Below are 21957 nucleotides of genomic sequence, written 5' to 3' on the forward strand. Positions count from 1 at the left end.
CATCAGGATCCTTCTAGACAACGGAGAGACGGCGGCCCTCATCCTCCTGGATCTCTCCACCGCCTTCAACACCGTCTGCCACCGCCCACGACTCCAAGACGCAGGCATCCGGGAGAAGCCCTTGGACTGGATGACCTCCTTCCTCTCCGGCAGAACTCAGAGAGTCCGCCTACCCCCATTCCGGTCCGAGGCCTCTGAGATCATCTGCGGCGTCCCACAAGGATCTTCCCTCAGCCCGACGCTGTTCAAGGTCTACATGGCACCACTAGCACGCAGCGCCCAACAGCACAACCTCAACATAATCTCCTACGCCGATGACACGCAGCTGATCCTCTCCCTCACCAAGGACCCTCTCACCGCCAAATCCAACCTCCACCAGGGAATGAAGGCAGTCGCCAACTGGATGAAGGAAAGCAGACTTAAGCTGAACTCAGACAAGACGGAGATCCTCATCCTCGGGTCCAACCCCTCAGCATGGGACGACTAATGGTGGCCCGCATCACTGGGGACCCCCCCGGCCCCCACCGACCACGCACGCAACCAGTCATCCTCGACTCAAAACTCACCATGACCAAACAAGTCAACGCAGTCTCCTTCACCTGCTTCAACACCCTCTGCATGCTCCGCAAGATCTACAGATGGATCCCGACAAACACGAGGAAAACAGTCACCCAGGTCCGAGTCAGCAGCAGACTCGACTACGGTAACGCCCTCTATGCCGGAGCCTCGTCCAAGCTCATCAACAGACTGCAGAGACAGCCTCTGCACGCCTGATCCTCGACGTCCCGCGCTGCGACCACATCACCTCCCACCTGAGGAACCTGCACTGGCTCCCCGTCGACAGGAGAATCTCCTTCAAACTCCTGATCCATGCACACAATGCACTCCACAAGACCGGACCAGCCTATCTCAACAATCGCCTCTCCTTCTACGTATCCAACAGGAAACTCCGCTCTGCTGACCATGCCCTGGCCATGGTCCAGCTCTTCCGCAGTACCACTTCCGGAGGCAGGTCCTTCTCCCACCGCGCTGCCAAGACCTGGAACACACTGCCCCTCTACCTACGACAAACTGAAGACCTGCTGCCTTTCAGGAGACAACTCAAAACCTGGCTCTTCGACCAGTAAGCGCAGCAGCCCCCCCCCCTCCCAACGCCTTGAAACCCTTACGGGTAAGTAGTGCGCTTTACAAATTAGATGATTAATTGATTGATTGACTTCTGTAGTTTCCTTTTAGCCCCTAGGATGCCGTAATTTAGTGTGGCTGCAGGACCCGGGGTGGCTTCCTTGTATTTGGGTCTCACAAAGTTGGGGACACGCCTCCCGGTCTTTCCACCTGGCCTAGGGAACAGCCTCCCACTGTCCGCCCAGCCAGGTGGGACATCCCTCCGTGCTGGTCTCCTGGACATCCGTGTTTCTCCGCTGCTGTTGCTGGGATCAGTTCTGTTCACGGAGGGTGGTCAGGGGGGAGGGCCTCCATGGTTGACCGCAGAGGCACCCAAGTCGCACTCACCTTGAGATTCCAACTCGATCCCTCCTCTGCTGGCTACTCCACAGGTTGATGGAGTGCCCACTGCTTTCACTTATGGGTCAATGGATCTTCACGAACACAGCCACTCCCTGGTCGGCTTCCACTATAGGGGTGCGGGTGCCTCTTAGTCTATGTGTTAGGGCTCTGGCACTACTCTGCACAGGCCCCAAGGTGTCCCGGCAGTGCTGCCCCTTTCGTCTGAAGAGCCCCATTGGAACTCCAAGAGGTCCCCCGCTTGCCAAGCCGCCAAGTGGCCATGCAGCCATTGATGCCCGCATGGACCCACGGTTGCACTTTGGGTTCCTCTGATGTGGACGAGGAGCGACTATGGCCATCTAGGTGGGCAACATGTCCGTCACTGCTCCGCCACCGGCTCTTCCTGGGACGTCACGTGAGCAATGATTCTCCCTACACCTCTGAACCATATGGGTATGATCGGTGGCAAGGTGTTGCCTCTTTGAAGTGAAGACACCAGTTCCACGTCCCTCTCAGTTCCAAGTTGGAGCTCCTATCTTGTAGTCTGCTGGATCTCTCCCTTTGTTGCGTCCAACTTGCTCTCCCACACAGCCGTTCGAGAATTGGGGCCTCCCCTAGCTCAGCACTGTTACGGTTGTGGACTATTGTCTTCCCTGCGCCTCTTGGGAGTGTGACCCTCTTCTACATGGGGTGTATTGTGGCAAGCTTCGGGGACCCCCTGCTCTTGTGGCCTACATTTGACCGTGCAGTCCCTATGCTCATTTCCCTGGCTCCACCGTTACTCCTTATGGGGCTGCTTGGGTGTTGGATCCCCGGCTTACCTATCAAGTGCAAGTAGGATCTGCTGTGGGACAGTACCATGTTGGACCACGGCCTCCAAATCAGAAACGCTCTCTGTTAATTTTGGAGCTCCCTTAGCACGTTCCTGTATTTAACTCATCCCTCCGCCTTCAGTGTGCCCCCCACAACACTTGCATATAGGTTTCATGGGCGGATGGCGCTTGGAAGGCAGGATTGTAGACAGGATTAAATTTGGGCCATCAGAGCCTCTGGGAAATATGGCTACCATGGTTTGGCCATGCCCCCCATTTATATGTTTTCTAGCCTAGTTAGATGTTTGTAGAGTTCCTAGTCTTTTTATGTATAGAACATTCAATCTGTCAATTTTCTCTGTGTCTATCGATGTGTGCCTGTGTGTATTGCCTGTTTGTGTATGTGTGCCTCTGTAGGATGTCTGGAGACATAGGCGGCTATATTTTTATTGATGAGTGTGTGTGTGGGCACTGTGCAAATAATGTGAAATATTATGTTTTGTAAAATGACTGCACGCTTTTAGATTGTGCGCCTGTTACCAAGACTCTTCTAGAGTGCTCTCATCATGTTTAGGCTCATGTCAACTGAAGAGGCATAGCCGTTAAGGAAATAATGTTGTTCAACAGCTCATTCACAAATAGAAATGCATACGTCATTAGGCCATTAGAAATATATGCAGTACTTTGCTATATTACTTTTAGAGTAAAAACAGAATATATTGATTACAGGACTGGCACACGCATATATTTTACAAGTAAATAGCAGACTGTGGCTCACAAGATTCTTTGCTCATACTACTGAATGGTATCAAACTGCACAAAGGCTAAACTGGCAGAGGATACAGTTGTAGTTCACAAGCACCTGTATGCACACAGGTGGCACACCTTGGCTTCTGTGTTTGTAGAAATACTTCATTGAACAGTGTGCACAGACAATATTACGCTATTGGCTTCTTAATATGAATCCACTCAAGACCTTGAAGCATTTCAGCTGCATTGTTAGATTTCAATGATATCAGTCTACTTATATATTTGAGCTGTTTATCCCCTCCAAGTGTGCATTTCAGCATGTGCAAATGTTTAAACATTTTGTGTGTGTTTAAAACCAGATATGCGGAGATTTACACTACAGTACATTGTAGTAGGGATTCAAGTTTCATGAGGTTGTAGAGGAAGTGATTTCAGAGCTGATCTTCATGGTCAAGTCTGGCACCGATAAACATAAAATATTTGAGATGAGACGGAAATACAGGGAAGCCATCGCCCATGCAAAGTCCGACTGGGATTGGGATAGATGGCATGACCTATCATTGGCACTCGAAACTAAGGATTCAAGAAAATTTTGGTCACTAGTCCATACAGGTGCAGGGGAGCCGAAATCAGCTGTCGAGCCAAACATCGCTGCCTCAATATGGGAATCCCATTTCAGTAAATTGTATCAAGATACTTCTGCATTTCCCACAGAACCAGTTCTTGATAGCCCCTCTGAGCCCAATGAAAAATTAGAGTTGACACTGGGTGAGGTACTAAACGCTTTAGGGAGACTAACGCCAGGTAAGGCTCCAGGTTTCGACAAACTCCCTGGAGATTTGTTTAGACACCAACCAGAGCTCTGGGGTCCCTATTTGCTTATTATTTTCAACTCTATTCTAAGAGGGATGGAGATCCGTTGTACTTGGCTGGGGCAGAGATAGTACCGATTTTTAAAAAGGGCTCTCCTCTGCTCCCAGGCAACTACAGGCCGATCAGCCTTATAGATGTACCTCAAAAACTTTTCGCCCGTCTCCTGCTGGACCACCTCCTGGACTGGATGGAGGACAATGTGATTCTTAGTCCACTCCAGGCGGGCTTCAGGAAGAACACGTCCACCATGGACCAGATTTTTTGCCTCGTCCTTCTCTACTGGAAAACGGTGGGGATCGAGGGGGGGGAGTCTGTACATGGTGTTCGTGGACCTGAGGTCCGCATTTGACTTGGTACCACGCAGGAAATTATGGGCGGTCCTCAGGGAGCTAGGTGTTCCTCCACAGCTACTACAGGCAATAATCAGGCTCCATGATGGAAATTTTGCCCAGGCCAGGTGCGGGAGGGAGCGGGCGTTGTCATCTACATTTCCAGTCCTCAGGGGGGTAAGAAAGGGTTGTGTCCTCGCACCGACCCTGTTTTGCCTCTTTGTTAATGGTGTAATATCTCACCTTGACAATGTCAGGAACAACGATGCCCCCTGGCTGGCAGGCAGGCAGGAGGGTTCCGGCAATTATGTTTGCCGATGATACCCTCCTGCTCTCCAAAACCCCGATGGGGATTCAACGGATACTAGGTGGGTTTGGGGATTTCTGCAGGCCAATGGCCTTGAGATCAATGCAGAAAAAAACAAATTCATGGTATTCAAACCCTCGACAACCACTAGGCCTAATCCAACCTTGGGATCTGATTGGCTGGAAAGGGTTAGAACGTTCCAGTATTTGGGGGTAACTCTACACGAAAATCTATCCTGGGGTCCACAGATAGCAAGATCCCGTTTAAAGTTATCCCAAATGGTGGGGGCAATTTTGAAGGTCTCGACCTTCAAACCAGTAAAATCAGCCTTGGAGATGTATAAAACCCAAGCCAGAGCAGCTTCATCCTATGGTGGTGAGCTGTGGGGCCATAATGCTGGGACAGAACTTGTCAAGGTGGAAAACAACTTCCTTAGACGTCTGTTGGCTCTACCACAAGGTACACCCCTGTTACCAATGAGATTAGATTTGGGGCTCCCTTCAATAGGGGATGAACTGGCTCTAAAGCCATTGAGGTTTTGGCATAGGCTTTGGTCTACTAGTGAACTCTCCCACTATAGACAAGATCTGAAGCATGTCCTGAGTCTTAACTCCTGCAACAGAATTCCATGGGTGGCATACGTAAAACGAGAATTCTATCGACTGGGACTGGCTGATTTGTGGGATGATCCCGAAAGAGGCTGTTTAGGGGTGTCCCGCAAAACGCTCACCAAGACTTTTAAGGACAAGAGCCTAATTTCACTCGTGTGTGCCCTGAAAACCGGCTCCCTCACTGAACAATTCCTGGTCACCAAAAGTTCTTTTTACTTCGAAGGATATATGGATATTATATTTTCTATCATTGCAAGGAAACTTTTTATCCAGTGGAGGTTTGGCACACTGCCCCTTAAAGCCTTTAAAAGTAAATGGACAATGCTGGATGACAAAATCTGTCCTGGGTGCGCCACGAATGTGGAGGACGATCTACACGTGCTGTTTTTTTTGCCCATGCTTACATCAGACCGAGAAAGTACTGGCCAGTGCCACTATGTAGGAATCTGGGCTTCAGAAACGATCTACAATCATACAGAATTCTGAAAACAAGCACCCTGCACTTTGTTTTTGCTGTAGCCAAGTATTTAATGGCTATGTGGCAGATAAGGGGAAAAATACTGAAAGGGCAACTTTTAACTTCTTAATGTGAAATGAACTGTAACGAATTGTAGTTAATAGGGTTTTTAGTGTCCCAGACTCTTGTATGCACTGAATTAATTTGTCCCTCGCTTCCTTGCATTGCTTTTATATTGTATGTTTGTATGTGTTTTATATGTTTCATATGTTTTTATTGGATCTTTTATGGTCTCAAATGGCCGAAATAAAGAATTTTTGGATTGGATTTCTCTACATCACGGAAAAAATATGAAAGTGTGGAAAAAGTTTTTTAAATATGTCCCTACACAAAAATCTTTTTGATAATTTGTGATCATATGTTCAATTCACACGTCCTCCCAGAAATGTAGGATTGTGCAGATTTCCATGAACAGAAATGTCAGTTTTTACCATTAAAAAAAAAAAATATGAGACTCTACATGTACGAACGATGCACTATTTTTACTGATAATCAAGCACTACCACCATGTCTTACTGACTGTACAAATGTTTTATGAAATATAAGATGACTGATATGTTAATTGCTTATTTGCAAATCCTTCTTTTATGTGCTACAAATTCAACAAACTGAAATTGCATTGATAATACATAGAGATTCCAAAATATGTTCATAGGTATAAAGCTAAGATGAATAGATGTCTGACTATTTTTTTTTAAACATTGATTACTTATTGATGGGCTAATGGCAGAGTAAGGCATCCCTTTCTGTTCACAAACCAGTAAGCCAGGAGACAAGCAATCATGATATGCCATCATGCCACATATTTACATCTTTTATAAAAACCTAGAAATGTGTTTTGGCATGATGCTATTTGGTCGCGGTTGACATTGACGATTCCACAAACTCAGTCCGTCCTAGAAGGAGTGAGGGACTGTTACGGAGTCGGACAGGCCCCAGTACAGTACCTTGGTGGCGTTAAGAAAAACAAAGATGATGCAAAACACAATGGAGGTGAGGTGTTGCCGAAGCCGGTGCTGCGTTGGTTCTTACAGTTGCAGAGGAGGTGATGCATTGGTTCCTTATTGCTGGGCAGGGGAGCTGATGCGTCGGATCCTTACTGCTGCAGGTAAGGCGACACAAAGGTTGCAGATGCGGTACCTCTTTCCTTACTGTGGAGAGGTGTTGATGAGGTGTCGAAGGGCAAGCCACAAGGCTTCCGTTCCACGGCGTCGATGTCAACCAGGCCACAGGCATCGGAGTCAGAGCAGTGCATTGCAGACTTTAGTAGTGCGGTGCTCGGCACTCGTGTAGTGACGGAGCTTCAGAGGCACTCCTGTGTCGTCGGGGTCTGTGGTACAGGTTGCGGTTGTTGTATTGAGTATGACCACGGCTTCGGTGCAGGCAGCGGCGCTGCATTGTAGAAGCCTGAGGTACAAAGCGCGGTCGATGCATTGAGTGGGACCATAGCTTCAGAGGGGCAGAGTGGCACTGGTTTCAAAGTCAATTGCCTTTGTTTTCTACTTGTTGCACCAGAAATCCCTTCCAAGGCCCAGCAACTGGATTTGGCACTACTTGGCAAGTCAGACTCACAGTAGAAGAGCCTATGTACTGGTAGGTGAAGTCTTTGATGGCTCTGAGACTTCTTAACAGGAGGCAAGCTTAACTCAAGCTCTTGGAGAACCCTGGAAGCAGGATGCAGAAAGCAAGTCTAGCCCTTTTACTCCCAGGACAGAAGCAGGAAAGCAGCAGACCAACACAGCAAAGCAAACCGAAAAGTTGGAGTTCCTCCTGACAGCTATCCAGCAATTCTTCCAGGAAGAATGTCCTCAACCCAGATGTTTTCTGACTATATGGTGTCAGAGGTTGGTAGGGCGGACAGGCAATCCCACATGCTCTGCCACTAGCGTGACTGCTCCACCCCCTTGCCTCACAACTCGCACTTTCCATCATTACTGATGCAGTTAACATCTCCCTGTGTTGCTTCCAGATCCCTGACTCCGGTGACATTCAGGCCGCCCCCCCCCCCCTCATCAGGTAAGTTGATGCGGTCTTCCGGCAGGTGAGGGGATAAGTGCCTCTCCACTGGGCTCGAATCAGCTAACAAAAATAGATGGAAAGAAAGTATGAAGGCTGCTGGACTTGGCGCAAGTTCATCCCGTATCTGGAAGGCAGTAAGTGCAGCATTCCAGGGGCACGTCACTAACTTGCTAACTGGTTAAAACGAGCTCTATTCTATTGCTATCTATACTCTACAAAAACTATGAACAACTATTTGGATAATATCTTCAGTGCTATATTTTGCTTCTTGTGCAGCCAATGTTACTTGGCTGGACATTTAAATTTATCTAAAACACACCAGCTGCACCTCATCCTATTAAGCTCAATGAGACTGGCAGGGGGTACAATGTGAGCTAGGACCCAGATACTTAAGCCACGGCTGCAGGGTAAGCATTGCGCTCCAAAGAACTGATCCTTTTCAGAAAACTTCAGCTGCCAAAAAGGGAAACACCCCCCCAAAAAAAGGCACAGCACGATTGCGCTAGACTAATGAATTATCTGTCTTTTGTGCCCTTAACTGTCTGCTAGAGTGGGCATAAGGCTAGGGCGGCATAAGAGGGGAACCTCCACATTGCATGCCAGTGGTAGATACCCAAAGGAGTTTAATTCTGAGGAGGTTCCTGGCAGTGGGTCGATAGGAAGAGCCTCAAAAGGAGGGGAAAAAATATATACATGGGAACTCTACAGCTGGATATAATGGGGAAGCATTTAAAAATCTCCAACATGATGGTCAATGTGGACACTGCAGTGAGCCTTAAAGCCAAACCACGGATAGCTCAAATGAAGTCAGTGCCAGCTGCAGCAAGAGCAGAACGCAGCTTAAAATCATGACATGGGTCAGCAGCAATTTCAAGCCTTTGAGCTCAGATGAAGATATAATAGAGAGTAGAGGCTGGAACTGGAGATTATCCCGCAAGGGTTGTCGGACGAGGAAGCAGGGCTTGAGGAAGATCTTGCCGTATTGAGTGTAGCCCCAGAAATTTGTAATGGAAGCAGTCGGACATCAGAAGGGAAAGAGGAGGGGCCAAGCAAAGAGCCAACTGAAGGTGAAAAAAAAATCAGCCCCTCACAAGAGGACTGAAGGCACCATCAGTCGGACCCAAGGGAAGCCAAAGTAGTATCCTCTATTTACTAAAGCAAAAATAACATCAACTACACTGCAAGGGCTCTCTGCTGATATAAAATCTGGACTCTTGTTAAGTGATCAGTCAACTGTCTTATATCTGATTCTGCCGGAAGAAAAGGGTAATCGTCAATCACCTATGAAAGAAAATAATGCCTCAATAGACATTCAGTTACAGCCTCAGCCTCCAATCGTACAAAAAACAGCAGTCAGAAGGCAGCAAGAACAGTCACAGGTAAAGCCAGGTGGGCTCTCAGTTGTAAGGTCACACAATAGGACATAGAGACTATGCTAAATCTTATTTTGAACAAAATAAGAGAATTAAAGGCAACACAAGCAAGTGAGATAGCATCCCTGCATCACCGTCTGTCAAAAATTAAGGATGCAGTCAGTAGCTTCCCGGACGGAATGCAAGAGGCAAAGTCCAGGATTTCTCTGCTCGAAGACCAGAAGAATGCTATGTAGCAGCGATTTAACTTAGCAAGAAAGGAGAACTCCTCACTGGAAAGTAGGCTTGACGAACTAGAAAACCATTCATGATGCTCCAACCTGTGTATGGTTGGGGTTCGAGAAGGTTGTGAAGGGACCCAAGTTCTTCAATGGGTTGAAACATTTATTAAAAATAATGTACTGCCAGAGTTCTCAGGAGACCTAACTATTACAAGAGTATACAGGGTACCGGTGCAGCCATATCCCAACTCAAAGCTGCCACGGACAATCTTAGTGAACTTTGCTGACTCATGTTGAAGAGCAGATCCAGAAGAATTTTTTTATCATAATGAAGTATCTAGTTGCCATATTTTTCCCAACATGCCAGCAGTTGCAGCATGAACTTGAAATGAATTTGTTAAGCTCTTGTATTTAATTGAGGCAAAAGGGTGCACAGGCAGCAATTTCACAGCAGTCTAAGTTAGGGGTCTTAGTGAAAGGGAAATTTCACATGTTTTAGGAATATGATTAATAATGGGGATGAGGGGACAGTTCATCCAGGGAGCAACACCATGATACCCATCAGGGACGCCAACCAGGGGAGGGAGATAAGGGGTTTTGTGGACAATTCCCATTCTTCCAGGGGAGGGTATGTGAGAGAGAGCAAGGGGTGGGGAGCACGTTCAGCAAAAAAGAGCAGAATCATAGAGGGAAAGGTAATTTCTGGATTGGATTTTTTTTTATTGGGACGTTTCATTTCTAAAGAAATAATTTTGGGGGGATGTCTCTTAAAGTATTATAGTATCGGTAAATGTAAATGGAGTGTCCAAGAAGTAAAAATATGGCGGTGTTATATGATGGTTAACTTCTCTATCTCCTCAAGCCCTTGTTCTTCAGGAAGCTTTTTATCCCTAAACATTACACTAAGGCATATGATTTAGATTAACCTTTATGGGGCCATCATATTTGGACCCGGGTAAGATTTCATTGTAGGACAGAGAGATTGTATTGTAATTGACAATTGGAGACTCCTTTCTAAAATAATCCCTATTACTTGTGTCCATTTTCAAGATATAAGAGTTTTCACTAGGATCCAAGGATATTTCAATTTACTTATCGGATTAAAGAAGTCCCTAGGAATATTTCATTCATGCAATTTTTGCTGTAAGTAAATATGTGTAATAAGACATGTAGAAGGTTCACATAGGGTTAGGATTTGATCTTACTAACTGTGTGAACCGAGCCTGTTCTCTTACTTTTCTTCTTTAACTGTTCTCTTTCTTTTTTTAACTTTTTATCTTTCCTCCCTTTAAAAGCATGTTGACTGGGATGATGTTGGTGAAGGCTTTTTTCTAGACTGGTGGTTGGTGTCTTGGCACTCCACAACACGATAGGATTTTCTTAGTATAGGCACTAAGGGAGTGTGAGACTATTATGTGAGTGTAGTAGTATGCTGTTGGTCTTCTGGGAGTAGTAATGAAATTGTCAGAATGTCTCCTGACCTACAGCCGTCCTGTGTGTGCATGGATGGCCATATAAACTATTTAAATTGTATTAAAGTGTTGTAATTGGAATCTGTAGTCACAACATTGTTTTCCTTATTTGTAATTTTAGGATCCCTGGGAGCTGTGCGTAGTGTGTTGATATCTGACAAGGTCCTGATGAAGGTGGTCTAATCCCTTTTACATCACCGAAACGCCTGTCGACCCTTTGGTGAGCCTTGTGCTCTAAACTTTTAAAAACTGTGTTATGCAGAGGTTCCGCTGATCATCTGTTTGTATCTACCATGTTCAGATATAAGGTGTATGAAGTTTTGTGAGTGTGTAAATGTATATGATTGGGTATGAGATGTATGTATTTATTGCACACAGTCCGGGGATAGTGTTGATTGTGTTTTTTGCATAGGCATGTTTATGTAATATTGATTGGAAATGATTATATTTATTATTTTTTGTATCTGTTACATTTTTAACTTTCGAAAAAATAGAAAATAGATGAAAACAATAAAATAAGAAATGAAATAAAAAGAAATGAAATAATTAAGTGATATGAAAAAATAAAGACAATGGGTAAAATAATTTCTTTGTTTATTTCACTGTTGTGAGATTCCATATCTTAATGATCAATAAGAACTACGTCTGATTGAAAAGTATACATAGACTACGGGGGAGGATATCTAGTAGCCTGCCAGGTGTTGAACCACCAGGGTGATTCCCTGATGTTCCAGCCATGTCCAGAGGCGCAGAACCTCCTGACAAAGGGTCCACAACCCCACCTCGCCCTGTTTGTTGCAGTACAACATGGCGGTGGTGTTGTCCGTGAACACCTGCACTACACTTCCCCGGACAGAGGGAAGGAATGCCTTGAGTGAAAGTCGGTTCACCCGCAGCTCCAGAAGGTTGATATGGAGCCAGGACTCCACCGGAGACCAGAGGCCTCTGATCTCCGCCTCGCCCATGTGGCCTCCTCATCCCAGGAGGGACGCATCCATCACCACTGCGTGCTCCGGTTGGGGTAGGGAGAGGGATCTGCCACTGACCCAATCGCGATCCGTGAGCCACCACTGCAACTGTCTCTCAGTGCCCTCCGAGATCAGGACATGGTCGGACAGGTTGGCCTGATGTTGTGCCCACTGGAACTTCAGGTCCCACTGCAGATCCCGCATCCTTCACCTGGTGTGATGAACCAGCAGGATGCAGGAGGCCATCAGACCCAGCAGCCATAGGGTCAACCGAACCGAAACTCAGGATAAAAGCTTAAAGATCGCAATCAGCGCCTGAATATCCTGAAACCGCTGCTCGGGAGGATAAACCCGAAACTGCGCCGAGTCCAGAACCGCTCCGATAAAGACAAGGGGAGGGACTCAAGTGTAACTTCGGCACATTGATGGAGAACCCCAGCGAATGCGGAAGTCGGCCGTAGTCTGGAGGTGGGAGACGACTGCTTGGGGCGAGGCCGCCTTCAACAACCAGTTGTCGAGATAGGGGAAGACTGGAACCCCTGATCTACGCAGATGAGCTGCAACCACCGCCATCACTTTTGTGAACACCCGAGGGGCATTGGTGAGGCCAAAGGGGAACAAGGTAAACTGGAAGTGCTTGTAGCCTACTGTGAACAGCAGGTAACACCGGTGGGCCGGCAGGACGAGAATGTGGAAATAAGCGCCCTGCAAGTCCAACGCTACCATCCCGTCTTGAGGGTCGAGGGCAGCCAAAACCAGAGCTAATGTCAGCATCTTGAACTTCTCCTTCCGGAGGAAGCTGTTGACAATCCTGAGGTCCAAGATAGGGCATAGGCCCCCTTTGCCCTTCTTGGGAACCAGGAAGAAGTTGGAGTAACAACCCCTTCCCACTTCTAGGCCAGGAATTCGCTCGATGGCCCCCTTGGCCAAGAGGGCCGTGACTTCCTCCCGTAGAAGTTGCAAGTGATCCCCCGACATGCGGTGGTATGGCTGGAGGGGTCACCTCGAAGGGGAGATAGTAGCCCCTTTGGACGATTTGCAGCACCCACCTATCCGAAGTGATGGTACTCAAGTGGAGCAGGTGATGGCGAACTCTGCCTCCCACTGGCGTGGAATAAGCCTGAAAGCTCGGACTAGGAAGGCTTTGAGGCAGATGCTGCAGGAGCGGATGTGGACTGACCGGCTCTCTGTCCCCCTGCTCCGCCATGGCGAATGCACGTCTGCGACCACGTTGAGGTTGGTTCTGCGGCTGGACGAACCTGCGGGAGCACCCCTTCCGTGACCACGAAAGGAGCGAGAAGCAGAAGTTTGCAGGCGCTGGGCCGAAAGGCCCAAGGTCTTGGCCAAGCGCACTATCCGCCTTGTCGCCAAAGAGGTGACAGCCATCAAAAGACATGTCCGTAAGAGTGCTCTGGACATCCCCTGAGAAGTTTGCGGATCTCAGCCAGGTGGGACGACGAATCACCACCGTCGTTGGCATGGCTCTACCCAGCGAGTACGTGGTGTCAAGTCCACATTGGATGGAATACCGTGCTGCATCCCGCCCCTCAGCAAGAGCTTAGTGAGCCATGCCCTGCCCTCCTCCGGTCACTGGGGCAGCACGTCCACCACAGTGTACCACAGAGAGTGGGAGTAACGGTCCAAAAGGCATGCAGTATAAATGCTTCGCAATCCCAAACTGAGGGAGGAAAACAGTTTCTTGCCAAACTGTTCCATCCTTTGGGATTCCCGGTCCAGTGGTGCGGTCAGGAAGTCGGTCCCGGACGTGGAGGCCTGGATAACCAGACTCTCAGGGGTGGGATGTAGGGACAGAAAGCAGGGGTCGCCCAGGGCTGGGTGGTGGCGCCGGACCATGTTCCGATCCACAGGAGGGACTGTGGTGGGCTTGGACCAAGTGCCCAGCAGAACGTCAGTGAGGGCCTCATTAAACTGCAGCAGAGGCTCCAAAGAGCTTACTGGCAGTTGAAGCACCTCAGTGAGGAGTTTAGTCCTCACAGCCGTGGCCTCCCTGTGCAGCACCAGAATAAGTAGCTCCCTCCTCCGTAGCCACGGAGGGAGGAGAGATAAAGCCAGTGTCAGGCGAAGTGTCTGGACCACTGGCCTCCCCTAGCTCATCTGCCCAGTCTTGACTTAACTGGCACTTCTGTCAGACCCTCTCCCAGTCCTCCCCTTCATCCCGATCCTGATAAACAGGCATAAATGACGGAGCCGGGTCATAAGCGAAGGGCTCACCTATTGACGCCGGAGATGGCGCCGAGTGGCGCCGCTCCGATGCCGGACTGAAACCAGGGACGGGGTCATCCGAGGACGGTGCCGGGAGTGGCACCGTGGGGGTCGGCGCCAGCAGAGGAGTCGTAAGGTCAACTGGCGTCGACCCGGATCCAGGCCTGGTTCCCAGGGGGGACTGCAGTGTTGTGACCGAAGTCGACGACAGTGCCGGGGCCGAAGCCGCCAGGTCGCTAGGAACCCCAGTTGGACCTGCGGGGCCCGAAGGTGCGCCGGCAGGCCTCGACGGTGGAAAGAGAGTCCTCATGGCCACGAGGAAATCTTGAATCTCGCCTGGAGTGGCATTGAGTCCAGGGACCGGAGGGTGTGGGACTGATGCGACTCCTGCGGCTCCGGCAGAGCCGCGTGGCTTGTGCCACCCGAACCCTCGGCAGAGTTGAGCGACCGGCGAGGGGAGTCAGAAGAGCGATGTCTCTTCAAATTCTTTTTACCAAGCCTCAACTTACCTGAGTGCAAGGACTTGGATCACGATGAACGGTGAGGACTGCGGCTCCGCAAATGGTCCCTAGACTTCTTCCTCGACTTGGGCCTCGAGCAGCGTGGAGCTGACTGCCCGACAGTAGTGACACTGGCGTGGGGGTCGGTAACCGACATCAGCCGGTGACAGGCATCACACGCCTTGAAACCGGGCATCCCTACTGGCACCAGGAGTGTAAGTCAACTCGAAAAAGATAGACAAAATTGTCCAAAAAGTTAGCAAAAAAATGACTAAGGGTATGCTCTTCCCGGATCTGCGCTTGCTGGTGCGGAAAAAAGAAGAACTGACGTCAGCGCGCGAGGGCGGCATCTAAGTACTCCGACAACATCATTCCGGCGATCACGACGCCGACGACGGACGCGGAGCCGCAGACTACGCCTACCAATGTGCAGGGGTACTGCTGACGAAAACTTTCCGGATCCAGTCTGACGTCTGGGGGTTATTGAAAGGCAAAGAACATGTTTCTTTCAGATACCGAAGTTGGCACCGATGCCAGTATGGAACGGAAGCGGTTTTAAGAGGCACGGATAGCTCTGACAGTGAACATGTCGGCAGGACCCCAACTGGAGACTTATGCAGATCATTGTCCTGAAGGAGTGACAGAGGAAGCTGGAAGTGTTGAAAACATGCACTGCATAGCCTCCCTAATGTCCTCTATTTGCTGCAACGTCACCAACAGACCTAGAAATTCAGGTTGCGTCAGGTCCAAACTGTTAATCAGCTCTTCAGGGGTTTTATAGCAAGACTAAGTGGCAGTTGATGTCCTTGCAATCTCTTTAGAATCCGAGAGTGTTGGGAAGGGGACATTTCCTGCTTTGACTACTTGTGCTGCTTTTTAGACATACCTGAAGACTTCAGCTATGAAGTGGACCTGCAGCAGGAATGACCTCAAGAGTGGAAATTTCTGCTGAACCAGCCATGGAGCTAACTCTTTCGATGCTTGGCGATAAAAAGTTCTGCCTTGCGGTACCTTATCAAGAAACAAACAAAACAATTTGCCAGTACTGTGCAATTTTTTGATATATTAGCAGAAGAGCTACTAATTACTCCTCTACAAAGACCAATCTTTCAGTCCAAGCAGTTTATGAAAACATCAGTGTTTATTTTATCATTTTATCTGAACTGTCTTCCAGTTCTAGTTCATATATTTCACCATATTTTGTTCTGCAATATTTACAAATACATGTATATACCGTCTGTCAATATACATAACACAGGGGAGGAACAGGGAACTAAACGCAGGAACAGATAAATCAATGTGTTATTGGACAATTAGACGATTGACACAAAACATCGACACTAGACAACAGTCAACATTCATGGCTATCTACAGGGGGTTGGGGCGGTAGGAGTTGGTGGCGTTCCTTTCAAGTTGTTTATCATAGAACCACAGGATGTGACCTAATTATATGAGCGACCCCCAGCGACCATTTGAGGCGCTATTTGTTAGGTGGCCTGGAATTGTGTGTTTTGTTTAATAGTGAATGGAAGCATATATCCAGTAGGATTTAAAAATGATATAAATGTAACCAAGGTGTATTGCTCATATAATTAGGTCACATCCTGTGGTTCTATGATAAACAACTTGAAAGGAACGCCACCAACTCCTACCGCCCCAACCCCCTGTAGATAGCCATGAATGTTGACTGTTGTCTAGTGTCGATGTTTTGTGTCAATCGTCTAATTGTCCAATAACACATTGATTTATCTGTTCCTGCGTTTAGTTCCCTGTTCCTCCCCTGTGTTATGTATATTGACAGACGGTATATACATGTATTTGTAAATATTGCAGAACAAAATATGGTGAAATATATGAACTAGAACTGGAAGACAGTTCAGATAAAATGATAAAATAAACACTGATGTTTTCATAAACTGCTTGGACTGAAAGATTGGTCTTTGTAGAGGAGTAATTAGTAGCTCTTCTGCTAATACATCAAAAAATTGCACAGTACTGGCAAATTGTTTTGTTTGTTTCTTGAACGGGCGCAGCCTTACTGTGCCATACGCCAGACCCGGTTTGTTACATATTGCGGTACCTTATGGCCTACGGAATCATCTGTACACAGTTGCGGCAGACCCTGGAGTCATGCTCTGTCCTCAGACTTACCTTTGCGGGGATCTGTCACAGATATCTGTTTGCGACAATCTCTACAAAGTTTTAACCCTGTTGTTTTGAGAGGTGATCTATTTCCCTGCACACAAGTAAGCAAAGTAATTTTGGAGAAAATTACTGATCATAGATGAGAGCTCCAGAGCCACATTTGGAGATTCAGAAGGAAAGTAACTGATGTCGGCGCACCTGTGTGGCACTTTTATGCGATCCCGCTTATCACTTCTCATGCAGAATGACATTAGTACAGAGCTGCCCAGCGCCACCAACAGGCATGCAGGAGAACTACACTTGAGTTTCATGATCCAGTCTGACACTTCACAAAGTGAGGAATCTATGGTTAAATGTATCCATCAGAAGATGCACATCAGAAGATGCAATCTCAATTTAAAGGGGGCAAATGAATGATAATAATAAAGATAAACAAACATTATGGATTCATTAAATTGTGCTCTTTGATTAGGTAACTGTGGTGCACATTAAGGGCTGTTTTTAAGATTTCTGTATATTATAGTCCAACCAACAGTTATATTTCTCTAAATATTAGCTTTTTAATCTTCATTTTTAGGTATCCACAACAAAAGTTTAAATTGTAAAATGTATTAAATTACTCAATTTAAAATAGTTTGTGACCGGTCATATCATTAAAGCTACATTACAGGATTTCAAGCCCAAAAAGAGATATTTTCTCCTAAAACTGAATATTTTTTCTGTGGAAAGTGTGATATTCCTGCTTTCTACTTCATATTAGTATCGCCAAGAGTTCACAGAAGCAAGATTAGTATGTCTTATATTGTCTATTCTGTAGCAGCCAATCGTAGATTTTGAAATGGACATCATCTTTAATGGCTTCCTTCATGTATAATGTATTTCTTTGAATAAATTATGCGTCTCTATTTCTGATACATTTCAGAAATAGAGCTACAATCTTAAGGATGAATGCTATTGACTTTTTCAAGACCAAAAGGTACAGGATTTAGGCCATAATCTACGTGATTTTTACTAGTTTTCCTGATCGTGATACACAAGTGGTTCATTGAGTGTGTTGGTGACATTCCTGGGCTTGGACCACATGTTTAAATCGACATTCTTTCTCGTTTCTTACTCCTCTGCAAAAGGTTCAGACTGGGGATTAGGCCATTGTTTCGCTAGAAGCACTCTTGCAATGGATGAACTATGCATTCAGCAAGTAATGAATGAACAAATAGTCTGCAATATTCTCTAGCCTGTTAACAGCTGTTGTCAGCAATGGGAAATACAATATTCAACAGAATCATTCAGCCAGCACACATTGTTTCAAATGGTTACAACCTACTTCTCAGTCAATGCTCTATAAAACCAACTCAATGCCTCAACAGAAAGTACACCTAGGAAACACATTGTTATAATTTAGCCACACTTTTAATTGTGTGCTTTTCTTCAACAGACAAATGCCCTTTAGTGCAGAACCTGAGTGGAGACAAACGACAAACATATAGACTGGTGTTGTACACAATATAAAGTAGTTATGAAAATTAAAAAATCCTTCATCAAACATAAGACACACTTAAACAGGTATTATTTCTACTCTATTGCTTCTCATTCTCGTCTTCAGTTTTTTATGGATGCTAGATTCTTCCATTTTTGATTCCCTAGACAGAGATCTCCAGAGATTTCCTTAACCTGAGTGGAGAGGAGATATCTGTTGGTGTGGGTCTAACACGGGTTGATGTAGTTATGCTACTATTAGCTGTGTCTGATCTTTGCTGCTGGTAGTGGTCTTTAATGACCAACTGCATCATGTCTAAAGCCCCTTGGAGTGCCTTGTTGAGAGCAGCATAACCCTCCACCAAACGTGCATTGGTTTGCAGCTAAAATCTCAATATTTGCTGCACTATACTGTTGAGCACATGCAAGTCGGTTGATTGCAGAGGTTTGTTTCTGAATTGTTGTGCTGATTTTTACTAGGGTCCTTGTTTGATGGCGTAAATGCATATTCATCTGCTTAACACTGCATTTAAGGGTTTCATATTGTTTATGTTGAAGGTCCACAAAAACCTCCAACTTCTCAACTACTTGACGAATGCATTTACTCTCAGCCTATCCTTTTTGCAAAGACAAGTTTAGTTAGATCTTCTTGTGGTTTTAACAAAGTTGTGGATTTGTGTGGTTGTGTTTTGGACTTAATTCCAAAGTGAAAAGTTGTTCCTGAAATCGCAGTCTTGTTTCTTTTCTCGCTTCTCCAAAATGACAAACTTCTGCATCAGTGGACTCTTTTTCTTTATGTTCTGCTGCACGGAATTGAACTTCTTTAGCAGTGGACTTGCTGCCTATATGTTTTTGAGCATTGTCAAGGCATCCTATAATCCCAGAATCACTTTTATTTATTTTATCTATATAATACTGTTGTTTGCCTGATGGGCTTTCAGGCACATCCTCTTCTTTGATTTCATCTTGGACCACCTCCTCCTCTTCTTTCGTATGTAAAGAGGTCCCTGCAAAGTATTAAAACAATTTATGAGCAACAACGCACAACCACACTTAAACAAGTCTTTTCTCTTCTCATTAACTTCATTATCTAAAACTATTTAAATAAAGAACTACATAAGGCAGTGTGAAATAACAGTTGCCGACAAGCATTAGTAAAATTATTTGATTTACCTAGAATTCAAAGTCACAGGGTTTTTGCAAATTTTGATTGCATTTTTTTAGGGCAAAAACAACATATTTAAAATTTTGTGTAGAAAATAAAATGGTCTCTGGGAAAGGGAAGGGTGCTGCACCATGCATGCGTTCTAGGCAAATCACTAAAACTGAGGGTGTGCATCATACAAAGTGCAGTACAATTTCTTTACTGGCTGCATTTATTAACTCTGCTGGGGAGTAAACAGTCAAATGAATGGGATGCTACTTCCTATTTAGACATGGAAAGAAATACCAGAGACACTGACAAAGCTGCAGAGCCTAGATATGATTAATCCGACTATATTCTTAGTTATTAAATAAGCCTTATTAAAACAAAGAGAACCAAAAGGAAAAAAAGAAAGAAAGAAAAGTTTACTTTACTGAACAACTGGCATTTAGCAACACTTAGTCCTTAGACAGACTGTCCAAATGTAAAGTGTCTGTAGTGGACAGTCAAAAGTAAAATGAAAAACCTAACTCAAAGGAAGTGCACATGCCAACCTTAACTCAGAATGATATAATCATGTAAATAATAGATGACGTCTAAAAAATGTTTTGTAAAAGGCCGACAAAAGCTGGCTGCATCCTAAACGAGAAAGTGCCCGCTTATTACACAGGTTGAAGACAATCGCAATATTTGTAAATCGAGGAGAGGTATTTGCAAGAAAGATCCATTTCCCATGTACTGCATACTGGACTGCTGACTTTTGTGTCATTTTTAGGATTCCTGATTAGCAGAAGGTGCTCCAAGGATTTGCTTAACTATGGCGGAAGAGGCATATGCCACACTGGGTATACCATAGGATAAAGAGGCTTGTGCCAGACTCACCGAATGCCATTTTAAGTTTTCATTTAGGGAAAATGGTTAATCATGTCAACTGAGATAATGGCTTAAATGTCTGGCTCCAGGCGTGACCATGGTTGAGCATACAAGGCAGCTGATTATGAAGGGAATAGAACTGATTCACTAGTTCTGTTATTGTGTGCATCATTAGCAGTCATCCCAACTCATTGTAGCTGGGTAAAATCAACTACATCTCCATTCCCCTAACCCCATTCATGCTTCTTTTTTTTCTATTTTTGGAGGCCGTTACTATTCAGCATGTGGACTTCCATAAAAACCCATTGTGGTCAGCCATTTTTTTGGTTAAATCAGCTAGCGTCTGTTGTTCTACATGCAAAGGCTGAAGAGATAGCCATACTTATGCCTAACAAAAAGATCCAGCCTGCTTCTGACAACTATATCCCTGCAACATTGTTAAGTTAGGAATTCCCTTTGTATGGCACTTCATGGACAACAGTGAACCCTTTACAGCAGTATAAAGCTGGGTCTCTTTTAGGGTTTTCTGCGTGATACATTTAGTGTTACATGTTCTTGACCATTTCTATATTTATAAACAGTGTTCTTTGTACAGTATATGCAGACTGTTACACTCTCATGTTGGTTCAGATCCCATGTATTAACTGCACTTGCCCTGGAGGTTTGTCTCTCAGCTTCCTAGGTCCAAATCTTTGCAATATCATCACTATTTAACTAAGGTATATCCACGGCCATCTTGACTTCCAGGGAAGACATGGCTTGGTAGTTCGGGCTGGACTGTTCCCATGAGGCACATGGGCAGACTGATTTGCATATGGCCATGTCTGAACTGGGGTGGCGGAGTGAGCTAAAGAATGATGTTGGATTAAACCCAGATCAGTTGACTGGGGGCGAGTGCTTGCAATGTTCAACACTCCGTCCATCATCCCCTTTGGTTTTGCTTCTACCAGAAAAAGCAGATTTCACAGTTCACCGAAAGTCAAATACTGCTGGTAGCTCGAAGATTAGACGGGAGGAGCTGTAGGCTTTGTATGTGATCACTTAGAAAATACGGTTTGAAATCTGGAAATACCCAAGCGATTCATTGTGCCAGAACCAAGATTTTTGATGGGAAAATAGTGAGTGAAGTTAGAGATATGTACCTAGCGAGTTTCAGAATGCTTTGTGGCACAAGTAGAAGGCTATAAATCTATTGCTTTTCTGGAATGGAAGCTAGTGCAAGGATCTGCGATGCATCGAGTTCCAAAAATGTCAGTTTACTTCAAGATGAAAGGCAACTGCTAAATTATTAATATGATATCAATATGTGATTAAGTAAACTGACAGACTAATGTACAGAGAATATAGCAGTACGCACAAGTGAGTATTAACATTTCTACTATTGTTTTGTGAAATTAGGCTAGAAGAAGAGGGCTGATTTGTTGATCACTGAAGAATGAAAAAGCATGAAGAAAGTTTGTCAGTGTGATTTTTGAGCAAGAGTAGGATAATGTATTTGATGCCTACATTGCGTGCTGGTGACACAGGTGCAGGAAATGGGCTGAGCTTTTATAGCAACCAATAAGAGGCCCAAGCAGAAACGTTGCCAAAAATGAACAACTTGGTTTTACCAGTGTTGGGTCTTAAGGAACTGCTGTTCACCCAGAATGACACTGTGTGCATGAAGGCCTTGAATTGGTTTTACAGATCATGCTGATATCTGTCTATTCATGCGATTAATTGAATGTTGGCCACATAAGCACAAAAGTTAAGCCTAAAGGAACAGACTAACTGTACTAAAAAGGAAATAGCTGCAACGTACAAATGTACAAAGTCAGGCTTAGAATGAATCAAACCAA

At 45.6% G+C, this 21957-nt stretch overlaps 2 protein-coding genes across 3 annotated transcripts in view; both read right to left on the reverse strand.

The window, feature by feature from the left end:
- Positions 1-21957, reverse strand: part of LOC147701895 (uncharacterized) — a 278593-nt gene that overhangs the window by 17397 nt on the left and 239239 nt on the right. The window lies entirely within an intron of this gene.
- Positions 18018-21957, reverse strand: part of LOC147701896 (uncharacterized) — a 71648-nt gene continuing 67708 nt past the window's right edge. Inside the window, exon 2 of the mRNA XM_086930526.1 lies at positions 18018-19109. Coding sequence (XP_086786652.1) covers positions 18760-19109 — 350 coding nt within the window. The 3' untranslated portion in view covers positions 18018-18759. The remainder of the gene's footprint in view (positions 19110-21957) is intronic.

The sequence above is a fragment of the Lissotriton vulgaris genome, chromosome 7 (assembly GCF_964263255.1).
Source record: "Lissotriton vulgaris chromosome 7, aLisVul1.2, whole genome shotgun sequence".
NCBI lineage: Eukaryota > Metazoa > Chordata > Amphibia > Caudata > Salamandridae > Lissotriton > Lissotriton vulgaris.